This window comes from Podarcis melisellensis (assembly GCF_964234715.1).
Source record: "Podarcis melisellensis genome assembly, chromosome: 16".
In the NCBI taxonomy this organism is placed as follows: domain Eukaryota; kingdom Metazoa; phylum Chordata; class Lepidosauria; order Squamata; family Lacertidae; genus Podarcis; species Podarcis melisellensis.
In genome coordinates, this window is record NC_138533.1 from 16,895,880 (window position 1) to 16,918,643 (window position 22,764).

General features: G+C 47.7%; 1 protein-coding gene across 1 annotated transcript; it reads right to left on the minus strand.

The window, feature by feature from the left end:
- Window positions 1-1,094: 1,094 nt before the first annotated feature.
- On the minus strand, window positions 1,095-20,836 carry CTSF (cathepsin F). Its single transcript, XM_081892422.1, has 14 exons — window positions 20,595-20,836; window positions 17,409-17,531; window positions 15,088-15,163; window positions 13,478-13,587; window positions 12,325-12,400; window positions 11,600-11,713; window positions 10,789-10,934; window positions 9,898-9,994; window positions 9,405-9,485; window positions 8,300-8,419; window positions 6,903-6,967; window positions 5,928-6,018; window positions 4,804-4,862; window positions 1,095-2,917 (listed from the first exon to the last, which is right to left on the minus strand). Exons 1-14 carry the CDS (start codon window positions 20,799-20,801, stop codon window positions 2,843-2,845), a joined length of 1,440 nt encoding a protein of 479 aa, XP_081748548.1. The 5' UTR covers window positions 20,802-20,836; the 3' UTR covers window positions 1,095-2,842.
- Window positions 20,837-22,764: the final 1,928 nt, after the last annotated feature.

Here is a 22,764-nt window from a genome sequence, read left to right on the forward strand (position 1 = left end):
TGCCCGTCCATCTTTTCACCCAAAGGTTGCCTGGTGTTTTCCACTGAAAGGCTATTTCCATACAAGCTGCTGCTAATAACACCACAACTAACTCATTATGTGCTCCTAATGTTTCCAAAGCTGAAGCAGGAGCTAAAACAAAAAGTGTGAATTGGAGCACAATCCCATCACATGTGCAAGAGAGCCAACAGTGCCACCATCTATCCAATATAGGGTGAGATTGAGTTGTTAACAAAGTGAAGCTTTAGGGTCTCCAATGCCATCGAAAGAGCGCTTTAAGTTCTGCCTTTTATATTCAAGTTGTTATTTTTAAGCCAGCCTTGGACTGTGTAGCCATGTTCACGTTTCTCCAAAGCCAGCCCATCTTCCCAAGCCCTCTGTAGACTGTTAGTGTCACCCATGACGGCAGTGATCAGTATTCAGGAGGATGGATTCAAATATCTGAAGATGGAGCAAGCTTTGTTTTCTGCTGCTCCAGAGGGCAGGACCGAAACCAATCACTTCAAATGGCAAGGAAGAACTTTCTGATGGTAAGAGCTGTTCAACAGTGGAATGCAGACCTGGCCCACTTGAGGCAGGGTGAAGCAGCTGCCTCTGGTGGCAGAAGCCCCTGAGGCAGCCCCCCCCATGCACAACCTTCCCGCCCCTGGCATTTGTGCAAATTTACAGCGAAATCTTGTTGGACGTCAGTGTCAATGCTGGCACCACTTCTCCACCCGTGGCAGAGGCAAGCAGTGCAGTGGTGGGGCAGCACTTACCATTTCGCCTTGTGTCACCTCTGAGCAGTATTTTTTTCTGAGGGTACGCATATCCCCCTAAACATTCTGTGAATCTAAGTTTGGCCGCATTGAGAGGCAGTATTTCAATATGAGTGGGAAAATGAGAGTACCCCTAAACATTTTTTAAAGAAAAAAAAAAAGCACTGCCTCTGAGATAAGCCTGTTCTGATGACGTCTCACCCCCTTTGTCTCTCATCCGCCTTGGAAGGATGCTGGCAAGACCTACTCAGGAGTACTTAGCAGGAGGTAAACCTAGTCTCCCTCCCTCAAGACTCCAGGCGCCACGCTGCCCTCACCCCTGAAACACACAGACACTTTAGTTCAGAGTCCATCAGTATTTATTAGTGTGGAAATTACAGAAACACCAAAGGCTGCATCTTTAAAGTAACAGAAGGCACAGCCACCTGAGCAGCTGCGTCTTCCAGAAACACTTTTTTGCAGCCACTTTCAGGCCATTCTGGCTGAGATTAGAGTCCCCGAAGGGGAAACAGCTTTTTCAGGGTGGGGGTGGGGTGTTCAGAGCAGCAATCAAAGGAAAAACACTTTCTTTAGCAGCCATTTTGCAAGTGCTAGTTATGCCTTCTACTCCCCAAAAGCCCTGAGTGCAATGGGGGGGGGGGGTGCTCAAGTAGGATTCCCTGGAGGAGAAGGTTTGGGTGGTGCTTAGGACTGACCAAGCTAGGGATCATCTCTCAGCATTGCCTTCAAACCTTCCACCAATATTTCCATTCTAGCAGCAAACATTAATACAGAGCAGCTAAATCTAAAAAAAAATGTGGGCTGGGTTTGACCTCTTTTTTTGTAGTGGGTACAGGGAGAAAGATTTCATGGCATCTAAGTGCAAAAGCTGACCAATACTGGAATGGTTACTTTTCCTACAGGCTGGCGGAGCTGCCCAGCCACAGGCAAGACTGTCCTGCAAGGATGCGGCTCCACCATGTCAAGTCTTCCAGAAGCAGAGGAAGACTTGAGCTAACGGAAACAAGGGTACCCCATTTTTTGGGGGGGGATTTATCAGTGCTACAATCCCTAAGGGGAGCGGGAAGACTTGGAGTGTGCAAAAGAAAGAAGCCCCTGACTAACTGGGAAATAAGGGTGTTAAATGTGCTCCCCTCGTCTCCACAAGGAAGGAAAAATTCACCTGCACTTATTTAAGGGGGCTTGAGTGAGTTGTGACGTTCCTTGGAACATCTCATCTTAAATGCAAGCTGGTTCCCCAAGTTGTATGGAGGCAGGAAGCTGGCCTTAGACCAAGTCAGGCTGTCTGCTGTCCATCTAGCACAGCAGCTCTTCAACTTGAGGGGGGCCTTCCCTGGCCCTGCCTCCTGAGGATCGGAGGGTTGGACTAGATGACTCTTTGGGTCCCCCTTCCAACTCTACAATTCCAGGACTGTAAGAGATTCTATAACTGTTTGGGACCTTCTTCGTGCAGAGTGGGTGCTCTTCTACTGAGCTGTGGCCCAAACTTAAGAGGCCTATGGTTAAAAAACAGTTATGAGACCTGCTTTTTGCAGAGGGAGTTGGGATGGGAGCTGGTAGTTAGAGCGCTGCCCCTTCCTCCCCGGCCCCAATTCCCAGTCTGCCTTCCAAAAAGCAGCTCAGGATTGACCAAGGTAAAAGAGGAGGCTCACAGCGAGGAGCAGCTGATGACCTAACCATTTCAGAGGAGCAAGTCCCCTTCACCATCCTCTGTGCATCTGCCCAGGCACCAAGTACTCCTTCACTGAGAGTTGGGGGAAGGAATCTGCTCCTACTGGAAAGGGGAGCACCCTTTAAACACACACCAGCACCAATCCTGGCCTGGTTGAAGGATCTCAGCAAGGTTAAGGCCCTATCCTAGGACATGCTACCTCCAGTCTCTACCATTCATAGCAGCAGGCAGGAGCAGGGGCCAGATCTTCTCTGTTATGCACTAGGCCTAACCAGGGCTATTTGGAAAGGGAAATAGGTAAACAGGGTCAGAATAATGTACAGGGAAGGTGCTCCGATCTTCATCTTGGTGCCTGATGGAAAGCCAGCAAGTTGATGATTTGGACCGGAGGCAGCCAAGGGGCCTGAGAGGCTTACTCTATCACTGCAGAACTGCACATTGAGTTCATGCCACAAGCGTGGTTGCCACGGTATAGGTAGTAGTAGCCCTGAAAAGAGACACGGGACAATTGTCAGTAAGCAGCACAGATCTTCCTTGACCAGGAAAGCCTAGCCACAGTATTGGTTACTACAAGACTGGATTACTGCAACACACTCTTCATGGGGCACCCCTTGCGCTTGATCGGGAAGCTGCAGTTAGTGTAGAATGCTGCAGCACAATTGCTGACAGGACCCCATATAACCCATCTGGTCAGAAATCTGCACTAGTTGCCCATTTGCTACCCAGGCCAGGTGCAAGGTGTTACTATCAGCATACCAAACCCTTAGCAACTTGGGACCAGTTTACCTGTGAGATCACCTCACCCCATATATATGCCCACTTATATCTGTGAAACTGATATTGTTACAGATGCCACATAATACCTGTTGCACATTCGTAAGAAATAGACCTTTTATTGTGACAGCTCCTACACTTTGGAACTCCCTGCCCATTGACACCAGGTGCCTGCGAAAAACTTTTTTTGTTTACGGAAACCTAGCCAAATACGTAGAATGTTTACATGTGTTTTTAATTGTTTGTAGTAAAGTTTTTAAAAGCTGGTTTTGACAGTTTTCATTGATGGTTTTACAGTGGTACCTCGTGTTATGTATCATCCCCCGTACAAATGCTGCGGGTTACGCGTTCCGCTAACCCGGAAGTAGATGCCCCTTGTTTTGACCTTTGCCCCGGGATGCGAGCAGAAGTCGCGGCGCGGCGGCAGGTGCCATTAGAAAAAGCGCACCTCATGTTACAAGAGTTTTCCTGTTACAAACGGACCTCTGGAACGGATTAAGTACGTACCACAAGGTACCACTGTATATCCTTGCTGTAACCTGTTTTGAGATTTTTTTACAATCAAGCAGTTCCACAGTATGATCACATCTTACACGCATTTGAGTTTCAACCATATGTCATTGAAGGCAAGCTGGCTGAATTTGTGCAAGTCGAGTCCCAAGCAAGATGGAGAGCTGAAGAGCTCTTTTTGCACTGGGTCCACTTGCAGTTATCTGGGGCGCAAAGAGCTTCTAAGCTCTCTGCCTGGCTTGCTGGGGATTCTGGGGATTTTCTCTCCCCATCTGCCTTACTTCAATTTTCATGTATATGCAGAACCCTTGGACTTGAACCTCCACATAAAATGTGATCGTACGGAGCTTACATTTTGTGACTTATACATATACATATACATATATATATATATATTGTAATGGGAATTGGGGTTGCTCGTGCGTAAGTTGCCGCTACTCTTGGTTAAACCTTTCCCTGGCTGCACAGCACTTACTCCGTGGCTGTGTCAGTCACTGGCAGAATCCGTCAGTGGGCGTTTCTTGAACTTCTTCCAGCATAAAAGTTCTTTGACGCCGAGTCTCCGCCTAGCCTCCCTGCGCGGAAGTTTTCTGCGCAGGGTGGGCGTGGCCAGCGAAGGACCCGTGCTCTCCCCGCTGGTCTCTGTGGAAGAGTCCTGGAGCCATCTCTCCGAAGCCCTCTCCTGCTCCCCTTTCTTCCTGGTGTCACGCTGATTTCTTTCCCCAGTGGATGAGTTCCCTCTCTCCCTGCTGGGCCCTTCTCCGGCATCGCTGGGGAGCCTTACCTCCACTCCTGGCTCCGATGGCAGTTCCCTGACATTTATATATAATATCTCCACCTTCTGCCTGCACATGAGCATGTCATTGGCCAGCACAACATAAGAAGTCGTCAGCCATACCCCGGCACCGGCTCCTCCTTGCCTCAATAGCATTGTCAAGCAAAGAGACACTAGGTTAGGGGGTTGGCAGCAGGCAGTTACACAAGCCTGACTCTTGAGCTTTCAGTGTATCAGCCCCTTCCTTACGATGTGAACAGAGATTGCCAAGAGCGGGGGAAAGGTCGCCCAGCTGAGTTTGGAAGAATGCTTACCTTCTCTCCCCAGTTCTCTCCCCAACTGTTCTTGATCGCCCAGAATGGAGTACGGCCCCCTGTGTGTCCATACAGGTGGAAACAGAAGAGAGTCGTCAGGGGTAGAGCAAGCAGTTTGTTTGTTTTTCAAAGCAGCATATAAATTTTATAAAATCCTCCATCTATCCCTCAAGAGAGTTCCCCCCATCTCAACCCATCGATCTCTTTTTTTAAAAAAAATAAATTTTTATTTTTTAAAAAAAGGTTACAGAAAAAACAAGAAAAAACAGAGAAAGAAAAAATATAAATAAAAAACAAACAATACAATAAAAAACAATATAAAAACAATACATAAAAAAGAGAACAGTACATAAAAACCCTTTACTTGCTTTCAACCACTTACTTCCTTGACCTCCTCACAGCTCCCATTTTTGTATTCCAGTTCAATTAAATATTTCAGCAAATCCTTCCCAGCTTTGTTTTTATATTAATCATAATCTTAATATCCTGTAATTTAATTCCTCAACCCATCGATCTCTTGAAGTGGCTTAAGACGGATCTGATCTCTGCATCCTCCTTGGGTGCAAGCTAGCAGCTTTTTGCAAGCAGGAAGGAAATCATTCTTGACCCTTCCTGCTTCCTCCACCCACCCACCGCTCCCTGCCTACCTCTGAACATCCATCACAAGCAAAACTCCCCCCTTGTAGTTCTCCTTCAGCCTCTATTAGTCACACCTGTTACAACTGGGGAGTCTGAAGCGAAACCCGGGGAATCATGAGAACTAGGGACTTAGATCAGACAAACATCAGATGCCAGTGCTAGTAAAACTGCTCTAATATATTTTGCCCAGAGGCGAGTAGGTTTTAACTGAGCGAGCTTTAGGGTAATTTAAAGTTCCATCTGCTTTTTTTCTAAACTCTTTGTGTGAGCATTTTAGAAAGGAGGTAGGGTGGCACAAAAAATGTTTTAGATAGGTCACGCAAATAAATTAGAAAGAACAAAGTAAAGCAAGCTTGGCTTGAACACAGATGGAGACTGCTTCTGAATGCTAAACTGCAGGGTGGAGGAATGGAGATTCTAGAGTGAATCTCCCCACCTTCATGTTTTGGGAGCGTTCCCCCCCCCAAGTAAAAGTAGCGACTTACGTGTGCCGTAGCCCACCAAGAGGACTGCGTGGTCAATCATCCAGGGGTTGCAGAGCAGGAAGAAGGGGTGGGAAACTCCTCTCCTGTAGAACTGGACAGGGGAAGAAGGGGAAAAGGGCTCAAAGACAATCCTGGACTCCAAGCAACTTAATACATATACATTGCACCCTGTGCAATGTTTGGGCCTTCAGGCAATTTGGGAGGGCTTGAAGGTCTGTGTGTGAAGCTACTAAGAAAGTCAAATGTGTCCTAGCTGCAAGGAGTCCTTGCCCCTCTGAACAGATCTGTTCCCTCGTGTTCTGCATGACTCAGCCCTCCCTCTCTCAATCAGCAAGAAAAACTGAACTAGGCCAATCTGAATTTGGAAGCAGAGTAAGCCGTGTAAAAGAAATGCAAGCAGGGCTAGCTGTTGGATCAGACCAGAGGCCCAGCAGTCTGCCTCAGTGACCAACCAGAAAGCTTGCAAGGACAACAGCAATACTCTCTTCTCCACCTGCGATTCAACTGGTGTTCAGGTGCATGCTGCTTCCCAAGGCAGAAAATAACCATCATGGCTAGCAGCCGTCGCCAGGCTTATTCTCCTTGAGTTTGTCTAACCTGCTTTGGAAGCTGGTCACATTAGTGGCCATTGCTGCATTTAGTGCTTGCAAATTCGACAGTTCTATTTCTGTGTGGAGAAGGGCTTTGTTTTGCCTGTCCTGAATCAGAGATGGCTCTGAGTCCTAGGGCAGGAGGTGGCAGAGCTCCAACGGCATCCCAGGATTTCTTTTCTTCTTTTTTTAAGTTTTAAAAAGCAAGGGGAAATGGAAAACCTATGGCCACATCATAAAGGACTGTGATTTTTTGGGGAGGGTTTCATTTTGCTCCCCACCCGCTCAACAAATGATGTGGGGGGGAATGTTTTTTGACCAAATGTGCAACTTCTGTTCCTTACAGCATCAGAAAAGCAGCATGGCCCTCCAGGGGCTCCCTCACCTGCATAGCAAAGGCGTTCAGAGCAATGGAAATAGGGCCGTTCTTAGCCAGCCAGGCAGCGATCTCTGCAACAAAGAGGGTGACCGGTTAATATGCAAGGCCATTATATGATACAGAGAGATATAAGAGAAGGAGAGGGAGCTTATGGGAGCTGCGCTGCAGGCCCTGCCCCAGAAAACGAAAGCATTTTACACATGTGGATCGCCATGCATTTGAGATACTGATACGCTGCTCTCTCCCTGGCCTCACTTGCACTTCCTACACCCATGCATGGTGGCAGCAGGCAGGACAAGAGATCGTAGCAGGACGGCTCAGCAGAGAAGCTGTTAAGTATCAAGTGTGTGGTCTTGAATGTTTCTTAGCCATAAAAGCAGCAAGAAGGCACCTATCAAGTTCAGAGAACATCCAGGGCAGGCCTGGGGTACCTCAGGGACCTATGCAGTCATCCAGACCTCTAAATCCATCCCACAGGCACAAGTGTCTATGAACCTGCCCTGTGTTTTCTCTTAGCCAGAATGTGTTATTGGACCATATTGCTTGTATGGATGAAGAGGGAGTAAATAACCTCTGCACTGGTTGCCCATCTACTACCAAGCCAGGTCCTTGTATTGATTTTACAGAGCCCTGAACAACTTAGATCCAAGGTACCTTAGAGATGGCCTGAACCTTTATATCCTGGCTCAGTTACCAAGATCACCTGGAAGAACCTCATTGGTCATCCCTTGAGTTGGCAAAGGTCATTTGACATCAACGTGAAAGAGAGTCTTTGGTCTTATTGGCCTAGTCCTGTGGAACACTCTGCTAACAGAGATTCAGCACCCAGCTCCTTTTAAACATCCTCTGAGAACTTCTCTATGTCGTCAAGCTTATGCCAGCAATTAAGAAGCCATCTATCCATAACACTTAGATGATGGTCTCTGATCTTAAATGTGTTTTTATATTATATAATTATTGTACACTGCTTTTATTTTGTTATGATTTGCAGCATATAAATATTTTCATAAACAGATATATATGTCTACACCAATTCTTACATGGCTGACTTCCGTCGCATCTGTTGCCCTGTCCAGATGTTTTGAGACTACAATTCCCACCATCCCTGACCACTGGTCCTGTTAGCTAGGGATGATGGGAGCTGTAGTCCCAAAACATCTGGAGGGCTGAGTTTGCCTATGCCTGCTCTGGCCCCACATACCACTGGCATGTAGCCTCTGGAAGTTTGGCCAAGAGGGAAGGCAGCCCTGGGGCTGGGAAAAGTTTGCCCAACCCTTGCTCTAGGCTGTAGCAAGTGGCCTTCCTCATTCCACAGCAGAGTGTTCCAGATCTCTCTAGGTATTAAGAAGCCCACAGTTTGATTCACTAACTGGCACCCCAAGCCATGGTCTCAGGACACATACCTGTCTCATCCCGGGATATTGATACGGAGCTATTGATGTAAACGGCCACCTTATCCTTGGAGAAGCCACACTTCTGCTCGAACCCCTCGTAACTGTAATCGCGCTCTGTCTCCAGGCCGCCTGGGGAAGAAGAGGAGAATCAGGAAGGCCTAGGAAGGTGATGACCTGGCAAGGAAAACCGTGTACAGGCGGGGCTCTTGCTGTGCAGAATAAGGATCTAAGAGTGGCTTTTAAAAAAACCCCCACATTTATTATGCCCTAATAATACTTTTGTGGGATGCTGGTGGCGCTGTGGGTTAAACCACAGAGCCTAGGACTTGCTGATCAGAAGGTCGGCGGTTCGAATCCCCGCGACGGGGTGAGCTCCCATTGCTCGGTCCCAGCTCCTGCCAACCTAGGAGTTTGAAAGCACGTCAAAGTGCAAGTAGATAAATAGGTACCGCTCCGGCGGGAAGGTAAACGGCGTTTCCGTGTGCTGCTCTGGTTCGCGAGAAGCGGCTTAGTCATGCTGGCCACATGACCCGGAAGCTGTATACCAGCTCCCTTGGCCAATAAAGCGAGATGAGCACCGCAACACCAGAGTTGGTCACAACTGGACCTAATTGTCAGGGGTCCCTCTACCTTAATAATACTTCTAGAGGCAGCTTCCAACAATAAAAGCAGCAAGGAACAACAACCCCTACGTGAGAAATCAACAGCAGCCGGAACCCAGCAGTTCTGAAGAGGGACTTTGCATTGTCAACAAACGGCTGAACAAACAGAGCATTTTTCAGCCTCACTGTGGTGGTTGCTTCACAGCCATTGGGGAACTGACATAAAGGCAGCTTGTGCACTTTTGAAAAATTCAGGGTTTGCCCCAAGAAAGAGGGAATAGATGCTCTAGACGCAAACTAGACAAAACTCGGTTAGGTTTTAGCCTTGGGAACAAACCAGCATTTCCAGCACCACCGTGCCCCAGGCACCCAGTTTCTCCAGTTCAGAGACTGTTGTGAAAACAAGTCTCTGAACACTCAAAACATCTTATTCTCTCGATGTCAAGGCACATGCAGAGGAACAAGCTGCAGACCAAGTGCCGCACTGTAGCAAAAATATTTTGCTGACTCACCCAGCCCTTCGATGGCCTCGTAGGCCGTGGATGGAAGTCCTCCTCCGCAGGCTTTGTCTACGGAGTCACAGTCCAGCAGCTCTGTGGAGGGAGCAGAAATTAGGTAAGCTGGAAACTGGAGGGTGAGCACCCATAGACACGTACAGTCTTGCTCCTGAAGTCAACTTCCCAATTTATTTCTTTATGACATTTCTTTCATAAAATTCATATGCCACTTGATTGAAGAAAAAACTCAAAGCAGCTGCATCTCGCTCTTTGCCATATGTGAACTCAGGATGGGTTATAACAAGGTAATGAAAGCAAAAAATAAAGAAAATCTGCTTTGAGAATATAGGCATCCTTTACCTGTAAAACATTTGAGTCAACGCGGCCATGTAAACAAGGCACAACCAATGACTTCACTGGCAGTTTTTTTGTTTTCTTTTAGCTCTGCTGCCCAGAAAGCTCCCAGATCCAAACACGAGAGGCCAGGCCTCCTCAAAGAGCTCCCTACCTTGCTCAGAGAGGGAAACCAAAGTGCCATTGTGGAGGAACCACTGCCCTTCCACGTTGCCTGTCACAGAGAAGGCCCAGCAGGAGCCACAGTAACCCTGCAGCCATTGAGAAAAGGAAAGAGTTACTCCAGATAGTACGAACTGGCCATGAGATGAAAAAGGAGAAAATACAGAAGAAGCCTAGAAGAAAGCATCTTACATCTGTTAAACAACTTCACTGGCTGCTGGTCCACTGGCACAATTCCAAGCGCTGGTTCTGACCTATAAAGCCTTATATGGCTTGGGACCAGGTTACCTGAAAGACCATAACTCCCTATATAAACCTTTCTGGGAGCCAAGATCCTCAGGTGAACACCTTCTCTTGGACACATTAACATCAAAAGCATAGTTGGTGGTGACACAAGAGAGAACCTTTGCTGCGGCTGCTCCCAGATTGTGGAATCCTCTCCCAGGAGAGGTTAAACTGGCTCCCTCTTGTTTATCTTTCTGCTGGCAGACTTAAGACTAAACTAAGGTGCAGACAATGCAGATGCTGTTGCCGGGGCAAACTACTTCAGCTGCTGGTTCTAAATGTGTTTCAATGTATTTTAACTACTGCTTTCAATTAGTTACTTTTCATTTTATGAGGACGTTTTTTACATATTGTAAGCTGCCTTGCATCCCAATTTGATACAAAGCTGGGATATAAATTCCTACAGAGAACAAAACAAAATAAAGCTCAGGCCCAGAACCTAGGGTGGATCACTACCTTCTTCCACCTCCTCACCAACCTCATGCAACAAACCCACACAGGGAAACAGTGGAACTTTTATCCCCTTTGGAAACTTTAAGCCCAACCTGGTCCCCTTGAGGAAGCAGCTGCTTCCATAGTGGGGCGGAGGAAAACCAACCTGGTTCTTGACACCCGTGACAGCCCCGTGGTCCCGCCAGTCCCATGCATCAGGGGGTGGATCTTTAGGGATGGTGGCTGGTTTCATTGGCCGACCAGGCAGCTGGGAAAGCAGTGGGTTCAAGTACGTGGAGCGGAACTCTTCCTCTGAAACAAAGGAGAAAGATACATTGTGCGATGAAAAGACGAAAGCACCAGATTTCATAAAATATGACACTCTAGCCTTCCTGGCTGATTGAAGTTCTTGAGTTCTATCTGCCACAAATACATATCTGTATCTTTCCTCTTCGGAACTTGTGCTGTAATTTTAAAAACATTAGATACCCATTTTTGCTTTATTTTATGCTACTTTTATGCACTTTGTTTTATTCTCTCTCTCTCTTTCATTGAAAAAAGAAACCTTTTAATATACACATCTGGATAATGTATTATCCCAGTTCCTTAATGCGAGTAACTGAATGTAAAAATAAAATATCTGGTTTGAGACACCTGTACTTTCCAAGGAAGCTGGGATATGTAACACTTACCACATTGCAGGATAAAGAAGACAAGACTCTAACCTGTTAGCTGGAGCCTTTTCAGAGAGGGTTTGGTGGTGGCACTGTTAGGACTAAGTGGCAGCAGTTTTGTAGAGAATGCCATTTGTTTACTGCAGCCTGTTCAGCCTGGTGCCCTCCTGATGGGCGTTTTAGTCCTGCAACATCTGGAGGGCACCTGGCTGGCCAAGGCGGGTCTACCAGACACAGGTATGCTATAGCTCTGCGATGCAGAGGGGAAGCTAGCAGCAGAGTCCCTGCCCCGTCCTCACCTACCTGTCAGATCACTGAATTTGGTGACACCGTATTCTGCCGTGCCCTGATCCAGTTCCTGAATTAGCCGGGCCTTCTCCAGATTCTCTGCAAAGATCCTGAAACGCCTCTCGGTCTCTAAAAGAGCAGGAGGCCAGGGAAACAAGGACTGAGCATGAGTATTGATTCTTATTGGTTCTTATCCATCAGCAGTTATGCCTACAGTTCTTTAAAGATGCTTCACATGCAGAATGCTACTGCCAGCAGTGTGTACGTGGGCTGGTGGGCTCCGAGGAGCGGAGGGATGCCAAAGTGGATCAGGAGAAGCTGGAAGACAGACAAGGGAAGCGGGGAGCCTGTGACCTTCCCAATGCCTGCCTTCCCAACTCCCAACAGCCCAAGCAAGGACAGCCATGCCTGCTGCAAAATCTGAACATCAGAGGAACTCTGCTGAGAAGCTAGCCTGACCTTTGCAGCTTATATTTATTTCTTGAATTTTATATCCCGCTTTCCTTCCAAGAAGGTCAAGGTTGCGTACACAGTTCTCCAGCCTTATTTTATCCCCACAATTACTCTGCAAGGTACATCAGACTTGAGAAACTGCACCTGGCCCAAGGTTATCCCACGAGCTTCATGGCTGAGTGGGGATTCGAACTCTGGGCTCTGTCAGGTCCTAGACCAACCACCACACCAGGCAGGGCAGCCCAGGCATGCTGTTGCTTTGACAATTTCCTTCGCCCAACATTCACCTTGCTTGTCCTTGTAGCTCTTCTCATAAGTTGTCAAGAACTCCTTGAAGAGGGGCACCAGGTGGTTGGAGGCATTCTGGGGATGGAAGAATCCAGAACTGATAAACTGGTACACAAGGAACTGAATCACAGTTTCTGCCTTCAACTGCAGATTGCAATTTTATTTTATTTTCCAAACTGTTTTGCAGAAATAATGTTGACTAGGGCATAAATATAAATTAGCCCCCTTCCCTCCTATGAACAGTATTTCCAGCATAATATTACATTTCTTTAACACAATATATTTTACGAGTAGTATTAAGAACCTATTAAACATAATATTTGATCTTCAATTGTATTATTATTTTCCTTTACAGCATTCATTGTCTCTTATAACCTATAATCTAAACAAAGGACTCCATTAATTAGATGCACGTTTCATTTTTCTTAATTAATCTAACCCTTCTACAATGAATCCTGTCTTACTCTTTAAAAGACCCAACTATTTTATATATAGTTGGAACTGATCTACCAGATTCCTAGTATTTTATGAAATCAATGAATAAATGCCAGCCTGCCAAAAAACCTGTCCATCATTCTTTGACCTCTGACCTTTCATTACGCTAGCCAATTACTTTTTTAAAATCGATGTATCAGAAGCAAGGTTATCTTAGGCAGATGATATCAAAGTACCCAAGATGAATCAGCCATCCAGTTTACCTAATGCCACAATCAGGAACATGCAAACAGGAATGCTGTGCACTTTTGACCAAAATTGGAAGATTGTGCCTGTCTCAAATGTATACATGCATACCTCGGAAGTCGAACGGAATCCGTTCCAGAAGTCCGTCGCGACTATCAAAATGTTCAGAAACCAAAGCACGGCTTCCAGTTGGCTGCAGGAAGCTCCTGCAGCCAATTGGAAGCCATGTCGGACATTCGGGTTCCAAAGAAAGTTCGCAAACCGGAACAACTCACTTCCAGGTTTGCGGCAATTGGGAGCCAAAACGTCAGAGTACCAAGGCGTTTGGGATCCAAGGTACAGACTGTACATACTTTTGGTATAAAGGGAAAGAAGAGAAAGAGACAATTGAATCAGCAGGAACACAGCCCTGCTTTGCCCTGCTAAGAGAGTTTACACCCCAGCTCCAAAAGACAGACGAATGACACTCACCTGCAGAAACCTCTCTTCCGGGGCTAACTCCTCGACTTCCTTGGCAGGTGCCTTCGGACGGAACACTTCCCACTCCCCCAGTTTTGCTGCGTGGACTACCTCTGATGGCTCTGCAAGAACAAGGGGTGTGTGTGTGTGTTTATTTACTATTCCATACTCCGTCACCAGACTACGTGGATACAGTCATATCTCGGGTTGAATGCGCTTTGGGTTGAGCGCATTCGATTTGTGCTCTGCGGCAACCCGGAGGTAATGGAGCACATTACTTCCGGGTTTCACCGCTTGCGCAGATGCTCAAAATAACGTCATGCGCATGCACAGAAGCCGCAAAAAGCGACGCGTGTGTGCACAGACGTGCCATCGCTAGATACGTTTGCTTCTGGATGCGAACGGGGCTCTGGAACAGATCCCGTTCGTATCCAGAGGTACCAATGTATTCCAAAAGTCACTTACATTCTAAATGGCTATCAGCTAAACCCCCAATCCTTCCCATTACACCTCCTCACAGAAATATGTGCTTAACCAGATATGCAGAAGGAAATCTTTTACCCAGCAGCCTACACCTTAATGATTCATGCCCTTGAATGATTCATTGTGCCTGGGGAGAAAAGGTGAGGCCATGTATCAATTACACACACGGACACCCATCTCGCAAATGATGTAAGTCCTGGTATCAACATCATAGTGCCTTGCAACCTTCTCCTGGCTTCCACAAAGCCCCTCCCTGCACTACCCACTTGGTCATGAGGCCGTGAGGGTTAGGGTTAGGGTTTTTACTCCCTTTAAATGTACCTACAGGCAGCACCTCCACCCCCCGTTTAGGCACGTTCCATATGTGTGCAACTGTGTACGTGTGCGTTGCGCCAAACCCAGAAGTGACCCAGAAACATCATAAAGACGTCACTGAAATGTCACCAAAAGGGCAGAGCAGGGTGCTTGCAGGCTTTTTCAATGGGTTTCAATTATACACGATTTCACTGACACACGCAGTACCTCAGAACGTAAACCCCGTGTAAACGGGGAGGGGGGGCCCTCCTTGAACAGGAGGAGGAAGTTGGAAAAGTGGCGCTCTTTCCCATTTCCTCTTCCAACTCTATGTGCTTTTCAAGCCTCAGATTAATATTATTGGGTCAACTTTTATCCAGATCCCTTGGAAAGGCAAAGAGTCCATATGTGTGAACTCTGACAGGAGGGTTGATCCAGAGGACGCAGAGAGAAGCAACCAGGCTCGATGGCGCCCGCAGCACTCAGTCGTAAATCGCCACGGGCCAAAGAATGGTTGGCAGCCCCAGATGAAGGAATTCTAAATGACTTGGAAGCTAGTTGCATTTGCTCATTTGCACTGATAGGATTCCAACCTGGATGGAGCATTACAGTGTGGAGGATATTTGCCACCTGAAGAAGAATTCTGTGGAAGTAGGTAGGCCGGTACAAGAGTTATCTTACCCGTTCTGGTTGCTGCTGGCTTTTACAATCAATATCATTGAAGGAAAAGCTTGGCTCAGGGAGCTACTGTTTATGTCAACAGTATGCAAAGGTTTGGGGCCCAGCCTTCTTGACTGTATTTTCTGCTTTTAACGCTTCAGACAGACTACCCAGACCTGACTTACCAGCCAGGCGACACTCTTGCTTCACCAGCCTCTTCCTGTTTGCCCAGGGCTGGCTCCAGACCTCAAAGTGACATGACTGGAAGGGAAGAACAGAAAAGGTTAGGAGGGCAAGCAAGGCACAGAAAGTCAGGACAAGCCACGCAGATAAGATGCGTGTAGTAGATGGATGCAAGGCTGGAAATCAGAAATATTGGTTTGCCATCAACTCTAGGAGAGAAAATGGGGCCTACTGGGCTATCAGAGGAGGCAAAATGAAGTCCGGACCTCTGGCAGGTAAGGGCTGCCCTCCTCCCAAAAGGTTGCAGGTTCGATCCCCATAAGGGACAGCTGCATATTCCTGCATTGCAGGGGGTTGGACTAGATGATCCACAGGGTCCCCTTCCCATGATTCTATGACCTAATGATCTATGACTCCAAACAGTAAGGTGCCTTGGGGCGTTCATCTTGCACCATGCACCAGAGATGCTTTGTCCCTACCAGCCACTTCACTGGGAGGACCTTTTGCATCTTAATTGAGGCTGATCTCATGAAAATACAGTGGTACCTCGGGTTAAGTACTTAATTCGTTCCGGAGGTCCGTTCTTAATCTGAAACTGTTCTTAACCTGAAGCACCACTTTAGCTAATGGGGCCTCCTGCTGCTGCTGTGCCGCCGGAGCCCAATTTCTGTTCTTATCCTGAAGCAAAGTTCTTAAGCTGAAGCACTATTTCTGGGTTAGCGGAGTGTGTAACCTGAAGCGTATGTAACCCGAGGTATCACTGTAAGTCCTAGCAAGAGGGTCAGTGTGTGTACTTGTCAGATATCTTGCACTGAGGGCTAGTTGCGCCTGGGTTGCAACCACTTCAGTCTTCAGCTTGGGGGATTGAGCACACCATAAGCATCTCAGAAGAGCCTGCCTGCTGGATCAAGCCCATCTAACGTAGCTCAGAGGTAGAGAATTTGCCTTGCATACAGAACGACCCAGGTTCAATCTCCAGGTAAGGCTAGGATACAGCAACTGTATACATGATGTCAATGCTCTCTATCTTCCTCCTCGGCACCCAACCCCTGGAGCTGCATGAGGCACTGTCAGCTGACAGGCTGGCCAGCCAAACCGAACTGCCCTTATTTGAGGGGAAGTTTATGCAAAGAGATTCAGTGATGCCAGATCACAAGAGAAACATGTGAGGCCCAGGGGGACAAACTGAATTTGGCATGTGCTTATGGAGATTGCAGCCTTGATAATGAGAAGTCTGAGTCAACAGTACCAATGTTTCCTGTTGTTAACACGCTGCTTTATGCAGACCAAAGCAAATCTGTAACCTTCCCAAGCTTCTGGGCGATGACCTGCTACTTCCCCATTCGTCTCCTGGACATCTAACTTGCCCTCATTTCTCCAACACACTGGAAGGAGGAGACCATATTTGGACAAACTACTTTGCACCAGCCACAGGTCCCAGTGGGAGGTCTGCTCCTCTTCAAGCAAAGAGGTGTCTGTTTGGAGATGGGAGAGTTAGAAATCCCACTTCATTGCCATCTGCATATCCATAGGGAAACTGAGGGGCCAGGGAAAGATTCTGCAGAGTGTCAGCCTCAGGTGCCCCTCAGTCTCAGCCCATCCTGTTTCCTAATGCACACAGAGGTCATACTCAGGGACTTGTAGCACTGTTGGAATAGAGTCAAGAGCTGATACACCCAACAGGGGTCATTTTACCACCCTTTCAAATGTTTCTGTGGGAGGGAAGGTTATTGTTTTGTTTTGTTTTTGCTTTATTATATATTTTGTGTTTTCATTTTGTATTTCTTTGTTGCGAACCGCCCTGTGATCTTCGGGTGAAGGAAGATATACAAATAAAAATCTCAAAGTGGGAAATGAAAACAAGAATACAATAAAAATTACCAGTAAAAACATTCAAAAAATTAAAATCAGGATAAATTTTTTAAAAAACAGATTAAAACACACATCAATGTTCAAGGTATCTGCGTACGCTTGTCTAAATGAAAATATTTTAAGCCAGGCGCTGAAGGGAGTTTGGTGAAGGCACCAGCCTGATTATCAATTGGCAGGGAGTTCCAAAGTGCAGGTGCTGCCACACTAAAAGCCTGGTTTGCTACAAATACGGAACAGATATTATGTGCCAGTGCCTGTGCTAACTGTTGCAGCCCCATGTGTTTTGCATTATGCTACCAAATGATTTTTTAAAAACTCAGAAATCAGTAGAGCCATGCAAAACTAGGATACCTTGGGAACCAGACTCCAGGCTTCCAGCACATTGAAGGTGCTAGCTACACTCCCCCTGCCCCTTTAAATCAGAAATCAAAAGGACAATGTTGATTCTTACCATTTGCTCCGGCTCTTCTGGAGTGAGGCAACTAGTAGCATCTTGCTCCACAGCCTGCTTCCCTCTGCACTGACTGCTCTGCAGCAGAGTCACATCCAGGTAGTACTTGATTCCATTCACCACCTGGAGATGAGGAAAGAACAGCTCTCAGGCAAGTGGGAAAAGTTGGGAAATTGCCCGGTGATGTTCACTGCCTGCAAGCAGCCAAAACCAGTTCGGAAGAAACTGGAAAAGACCTAGAGTGGCCTCAATGGTTTTCTGGTTGTTTATTTGTTTGGAAGGAAGAGGCAGCAGATAACTATGGCTGGACTCTAAAGTTCACCACCCGGCTTTAAACTTGAGGTTCACAAGCTCACACTGCAAGTTCAATCCATACATGCATAGAACAGGAACTTCATGAAAGAAAAATGATACACAGCCACTGCCAGGCACACTGCTGACACGGGGAAACATTTCAGCATTCCACAATTCCTGACAGGCAGAGAAAGGGACCCGACTATTCTGTCTCTTGCAGCTGGCCAAGTCTGTGGTCACCTCACCTCAAAAAGAATACTGTAGTTGGAAAAGATTCAGAAAAGGGTATGAAATGACTCCCCCATGAACAAAGGTTGCAGCGTTTGGGGACTTTTTAGCGTAGAGAAAGGACGAGACGTGACAGAAGGCCATGAAATTATGCATGGCATGGAGAAAGTAGACAGAGGAAAGTTTTTTCTCCCTCTCTTGTCATGTTAGAAGTCATGGGCATCCAATCAAACTGAATGTGGAAGCTTCAGGACAGATAACGGGAAGGAGTCTTTCACAGAGCACATAGTTAAACACTTTTATAGGAGGCTGTAAAAGATAATTAGACAAATTCATGGAAGAGAAGGCTATCAATGGCAACTAGTCACAATCACTCTGCCCTGCTTCAATGGAGGTCAGGGGCAGTATGTGTCTGAATACCAGTTGCTGGAATCCATAGGAGATGAGAGGGTGGTTGGCTACCGTGAGAACAGGATGCTGGACTAGATAAGCCATTGGCCTGATCTAGAAGGGCTCTTCTTATGTGATTCTGTCTCAAAATCCCAAACACTGAGCAAAAGGCTCTCACGAAAGCCAGGAAGTAAATAAAGTCTCACAAACACACTTGGAAAACTAGCCAGGCACAATACTGGAGGCTCAAGGCCAACTGTGGCCAAAACACTTCTGTGAGAGCCAGCACCACAGTTGTACAGGGAAGAATTAAACAGAGCAGGCTGCCTCCTCATGGGAATTATGGTTAGGCCTGCAGACCATTTCAAATACTGATAAAATACATACACACCCTTTTGATTCTAATAAATAGATTCCATCAAAGATGCAACCTGGTTCTGAGGGAGGAGCAGGAATGCATGGGGCTGAGTTTCTCTTGCTGGCTGTCAGCTGTAAGGGCATTCCATTGCCCTTACTCTTAGTCACTGACCTAGTTCTCCAGCATGGAGTGACTGCCTCGGCCCAGAGGTTTTTTACTTGCAGGTCAGCATCAATTATCCAGGACTCCAGCTAATCAGATGGAGGCAGATTCCTCCGCCCCCCCTCTGCCAGTATACCAGTTAAAGCAGTCTAGCTTGATGGAAGCCACCCGTAACTATTTTAAGAGTTAAGTGGATTGTGCTTCTAATTGTCAACAAGAAGACACCTGGGACAGCAATAAGGATCCCAAAGGGAGCAAGAAGAAGGAAAATAACATCCTCAGCAGCAGACCCCCGGGTCCTCTGTACTTCCTAGTCCTGCATTTGCCATTTCGGATGCCTGTGGAGCTCGGGGTGGGGGCTGACAGAGAAAATACTCTCTACAGATGCCATCAGGCCTCCCCTCCCTCAAATGTCACCTGGTAGCAGGTCGCTTCAGCCTCTTGCCCTGAACTGTAACGATAGCTGGTCATTACAGGAACTTACTACTTAATTTTAAAAACTGATATCTCCCATCCCTTCCAGTTGCTTTTTCACAAGAACAAAGGGGGGGCCCGTCAAGTGCAGTATCCTATTCTCACAGGGGTCAACCAGATGCCCGAGGGAAACCAGTAAGCACAAGAGCACTCTCCCTTCCTGTGGTTTCCAGCAACTGGTATTCAGAAGCTGTGGAGGCAGAGCATAGCCATTGTGGCTAGTAGCCACTGACAGACCCCTTCTTCATGAATTTGTCCAATCTTCTTTTAAAGCGTTCCAAGTTGGTGCCCAACACCACCTCTTGTGGGAGTGAGTTCCATATTTTAACTATGCACTGTGTGAAGGACATTCTTTTCCTTGGACAACGTGCAGTGCTTTATTTTTTTTAGGGAAAATGGTGCTGGTACTCATCATGACGTTGTTATAGTAAGTGCCACACTTTTAACATTTGAAAATTAAAGGTTCTGGTACTGCGTACGCTTGAGTACTCCCAGAAAAAAAGCACCGACAACCTGTCATTTAGACTGTAATCCTGAAGGCAGGGTCAGTCTTGTTCTAACTGAATGAACGTAAGCTGCTCTGGAATTCTTTTTGGCTGAGGGGCAAGGTACAAATGCCTTAACTAGTTCGCTAAATTAAATTAATTTGACTGGAAGGGGTGGGGTTTCTGGGTCTCTTGGCAAAACAAAGAGACACACTTTGCATGCAGAAGGTCCAGGGTTAAATCCCAAGTTCAGAGGATCAAGGAGGTGTTGGGGGGGGGGGGGAGACCCCATAGCCAAGACCCTGGAGAAGTGCTGCCAACCACAGCACACAATACTGGGGTAGACTGGCAGTGGTGTAACAGTTAAGCTCCGTCACTGTCTCTCAGCCTACCCTGCCTCACAGGGTTGTTATGGGGATTAAATGAGATGCAGAAAAACCATGTAGGTCACCATTTTGAACTCATTGGAGAATGGGGGACGGACATAAGCGCAATGAACTTGGATGGAGGCTACTCGGGGCAAGAGGTCCTCATAGCGTCTTTGACCCCCCCAGATGCTTTATCCTCCCCCATCCTAAGTCATAGCCCCCCACTTCTTCCAGCCCCAAAGTCCCCCGACGTGCTTCAGCCCCCAAATACTTCATGCTCCTCCACAGTGATGAGCCCCATCCAATTCTTCCAGCCTCAAGGTTCCTCCCTCCTAGCACCCGTGCCCCTCAAGTCATGATTCCCCCTCATTTCTTCCAGCCCCAAGGTGGTCCCCCCGCACCTGCGCCCAGCCTTTCTGCATCTCACCTGCGTCTGGGCTGAGCGCAGCGTCCAAAGGCGACCGCTACCTCCGGAGCCCGCCGTGTCGCTCTGGAAAGTCTCGACCAAGGCGAAGCGTGCCGCCTCACGGGCCTGGCCGCTCCGCACGTCCACCTCCCGGGCGCCCCCCGGCATCGCCGTGGAGGCACCCAGCAGGAGCAGCAACACAAAGGGGACAGCCGACGCCTGCGCCATCCTAGCTCTGACTGAAGGGAGTCGGGTCTGCGGCCGGGTGGAAGGAGGGAGAAGGGGCGTGGCTTGAGGCAGAGTGGGAGGGGCCTGAGGCAGACGGCTGGGCATTGGGTGGCGTCCCCTTGACCGACGAGGCTGGAGGGCGTGTCTCCGCCATGCCCCGCCCACCCGGCGTCATCTGAACGCCCTCGCTGCCCTTGGCTTTGGTCCTCTCCCTCGAAAAACAAGAGGCAATCCCGGCTTCCCTCCAGGAGAAAGGGGCGGGGTCTCACTCCCGCAGCCCCCCTCATGTGACGTCACACGGGGACCCTTCCCTTCCTGCACACCTGGAGAGTACCCCCAGTGGGGTGAGGAGAGGCACAGGGATGAGGACAGGCAGCGCCCCCACCCTGAGCATCTTGCAGGCCACAAGGGCCAATGCATGAGCCCGTGTGAGGCAGAGGTTCGAGGGCTAGGATCTGGATTCAAATTCCCACTTGGCCATGAAGTTCACTGGGTGGTCTTGAGGGGCAGTCAGCCTAATTCTACCGGACAGGGTTATTGTGACCATAAAACGGGGGAGAATCAAGTGTGCACAGCTTTAGAAGCAGCAGAAAACTAGATGCCAGCAGCTGGAGGAAAACAAGGTAACAATAAGTTAAAACGCCTGGCTGCCAAGCAACCTGAAACGTGGCATGTGTTTGTATTCATAGTAATGGTGCCAGGGTGTAGCTACATCTTCCTGTTGTAGAATGGCGAGATCAGATTTTCCCCTGTGTGCCACAGATCCAAGCTATGGACACTTGTTATCTGTCCCAAAACACAAATGGGATTGCAACATGAAATTCATCTGCCTGTTTGCATATTGTTCTCTGAACTTGCCACAATCCCTGCGTGCAGGGGTAAAGCACATAAGAACCTATGTTTAGCCCTGATGGATCAGGCCAGCAACCTGCAGATGGTTAGAGTGTGGTGATGACAACGCCAAGATTGCAAGTTTGATCCCCATAAGGGACAGCTGCATATTCCTGCATTGCAGGACTTAGTTGATCCTCAGGGTCCCTTTCAACTCTGATTCCTCTAGTCCAGCATCCTATACTCACAGTGGCCGACCAGATGCCTGTGGGAAGCCAGCCAGCAGGATCTGAGCACAAAGCCTTCTCCCCTCCTATGGCTTCCAGCAATTGCTGTCTGCAAGTGTGAAGGCAGAGCATAGCTATCATGGCTAGTAGCCACTGATAGCCCTCTCCACCATGTATGTCTGATCCTCTTTTAAAGCCATGAACCAGTAGGACAGTATATGAACACGAGATGAAATAGCATGTAATTTAAAATGTTCTGCAGGACTCTGAGCAGCAAAGACTCACCCGGCTCCTGCTGACATCTGCCCACAAGATAGCCAAGGGAGAGTACATTTCCACACCCTAAGGTGAGGAACAAAGGCAGGAAGAGCTGGTTTGGGCAGTGATGGGAGCCTTCTGGCAACAAGACAGAAACATAGGGGGAGCCAAAATGGGTGGAGATGGGATAGCAGTTATGCAGTCCTGAAATGCTGCAAACTCTGCCCACTGCTAGCAGGTACCTCCCTGGCAGATTACCTCACTGGGCTGTAGCGCAGAAAATAGGCTCCCTGGTCCAACCTCAAGGTTGGGCCAAGTAACACTTATTGCAAGGCACAAATATTTTTATGAAAATTTCAAATTCTATGCCAGGGCAAGATTATTCCTTACCATTCCTAACTTTGACAGCCATCTAGATTTTGCCCGTTTTAGAATGATGTCCAGGGAAGGTGGCAGAGCATTGTTCTACCCAACTATTTGGGATAATTTCTATCCTAAGAACTAGGCCAGAATGCTCAGCCTCCTTCGGCATACATTTAAAACAGGCAACTGTAAGGGTCACATTCTGTTGGAAGGGGCTACATGCCAAGAGTGGTTGGAGTCAGTAGCAGTGCTGGATTGCTCTCTTCCTACCTGGACGAGTTTGG